Genomic DNA, 2,343 nt, shown 5'->3' with positions numbered 1-2,343 from the left:
GTAGGTAGGTAGGAGGTGGGTAGGTAGGTGGTAGTAGATAGGTAGGTAGGTAAGGTAGGTAGGTAGGTAGGTAGGTACTTTATTGATCCCTATTTGGGACATGTTTGCGTTGCAGCAGCATAAAACACAAGGCAATGACATAAAATTAAGACACAAGAAAAATAAACAGTCCAAAATAGAAATAAAATAGCATTAAAAAGTTGAAAAGTAAAAGATTGGGAAATACAAATATATAATATTACTTATCGGTGCCATCCTCGTCCTCAATGCAGGAGCTTTTCTTAATGAGACTAAGGGAACTGTTTTCCTTTTGTGTCAGGCAGCAAAAAAGCCTGATCATCATGTGTGTGAGTTAATTGGACTTATTGGAGATTGCATGTACGTTCACATTGAAATACGAATGCTAAGACGATATGTTTTGCAGCCATAGGTGTTGCTGTTTTTGGAAAAATATGTTTGTGGTGAATATTGTATGTGTTATTATTAGTTAAAGAGGCCCTATTATGCTTTTTGGGGGGGTTTTCCCTTTGCTGTAGTGTGTTATTTAGGGTTGTGTGCATGTTAATGATCTGCAAAGGAAGACACTTTTGAACATTAAAGCATGTCGAAATGTCACAGTAGAGCCACTAAATACTAATATACACGTGAAAATGAACATGATGATGTTAATCAATATTTAAACCCATCATAATTGATTATTTGCTGCTTAATGGGGGTTAACAGAACAATAAAACAGCAAAAAATGTTCCATTGCTTAAAAAATAACCTTATTGTATGTATGGTTTTTATTTTAGCCCAAGATGTTTACAAGTAGAGGCTCTGATAGATGTGATGTTGGTATTAGAAGTAGCCACAAATGTTTTTAGCTTAAGGCCGTCTACTTCCTCTCCTCGTTTGTTAGGACGGGACTCCGTTGAGCTCGAGCTTCACCCCTCTGGACATCAAACTCACCAACTGGGACGAGCTGCCCGAGGCTTTCAGCCGGCGCCGCGAAAATCGAATCCAGGTCTGCCCTCCCCGCCAGGCTGTGTGTGTGTGTGTGTGTGTGTGTGTGTGTGTGTGTGTGTGTGTGTGTGTGTGTGTGTGTGTGTGTGTGTGTGTGTGTGTGTGTGTGTGTGTGTGTGTGTGTGTGGTGTGTGTGTGTGTGTGTGTGTGTGTGTGTGTGTGTGTTGTGTGTGTGTGTGTGTGTGTGTGTGGTGTGTGTGTGTGTGTGTGTGGTTGTGTGTGTGTGGGTGTGTGTGTGTGTGTGTGTGTGTGTGTGTGTGTGTGGTGTGTGTGTGTGTGTGTGTGTGTGTGTGTGTGTGTGATGTAGCTACTCAATGTGTCATAACTGTGAAAAACACCCTTTTCCACTGAAGCAGGTTTTAAACGTGTCGATATTTCCTTCATTTGATTAGAAAGATACCAACCATATCATTTGACGTAATTTCCAAGAAGAAAATTCTACATATGCTCATTTTTCACTTATTAAAGCCCACAGGCTGCTTTAAAGATGACCTTAATTTTAGACTAAGATCACTCGGTGTGAAGATGAATGAAGACGAGGCTGTACGGAGGTTATTAAACAGAAATCAGAAGTGTGTGTGAATATAATGACACCACTGAATATGAGGAGGAAAAGGTGGAGAGTGGGCGATCTCTTCTTCCTCCACTGCAGGGCCTGAAGGGGTGGGGGGGGGGGGGGGGTGATGGAGAGAGGATGAAAAAAGAGAGAGAGGGGGTTTGTGAGAGCAGCGAAAGAGAAAGTGCCGTTTTATGGCGGTCGTTAAAGGAGACGGATCATCGCCTGAAACGACCCCTGCACGCCGAACGGCTAATATTAAATCCTGCAATCTGCTGATAGACGCCCCACCTGTCCCCTTGTTTATGTCGGTTTGTAAAAACCAAGGCGTCCATCCTCTCCGACCCATCATTTACGCCCTGTTACACTCCAATTGTCCATCAAAATCAATAGCAGGGCCAGCGGTTTAATGCGCAACACGGCGGGGAAGAGGTGTGTAAACTCACACCGCAAGCAAACATCTCGTCAAATAATTTATGGGTGGGAACCATTATACATGATTTAGAAATGATCTATATTGCATGAAAATGGAGCCCTTTAAGGGTTTGAAACATGAATAATACATTTTTGATTATTAATTGTGAGGTTGCAGAGAGTGCATTGTCGTCCTCCTACATGTAAGTCGGTTTTGAACGCCTCTTACAGGATAAATCCGGCATTATTCTGTGTGTGTCTTTCAAGCCTCACTCCACTGTTTGTTGACGTTAATCTTATAAAACAGCTCAGAAGTGAATAGTTTTAAATGGATGAAGGATTTTAATCGTCCAATGTCTGCATAAGGA

The 2,343-nt window shown here is 42.1% G+C and overlaps 1 protein-coding gene across 1 annotated transcript in view; it reads left to right on the top strand.

Moving 5' to 3' along the window:
- The window catches only part of zranb3 (zinc finger, RAN-binding domain containing 3), an 84,215-nt gene that overhangs the window by 59,065 nt on the left and 22,807 nt on the right, over window positions 1–2,343 (top strand). Inside the window, exon 16 of the mRNA XM_034150993.1 lies at window positions 902–1,006. Coding sequence (XP_034006884.1) covers window positions 902–1,006 — 105 coding nt within the window. The remainder of the gene's footprint in view (window positions 1–901; window positions 1,007–2,343) is intronic.

Source organism: Trematomus bernacchii, unplaced genomic scaffold (assembly GCF_902827165.1).
Source record: "Trematomus bernacchii unplaced genomic scaffold, fTreBer1.1, whole genome shotgun sequence".
In the NCBI taxonomy this organism is placed as follows: Eukaryota; Metazoa; Chordata; class Actinopteri; order Perciformes; family Nototheniidae; genus Trematomus; species Trematomus bernacchii.
The sequence above is the reverse complement of the archived record's forward strand: the minus strand, read 5'-3'. Positions and strand labels throughout refer to the sequence as shown.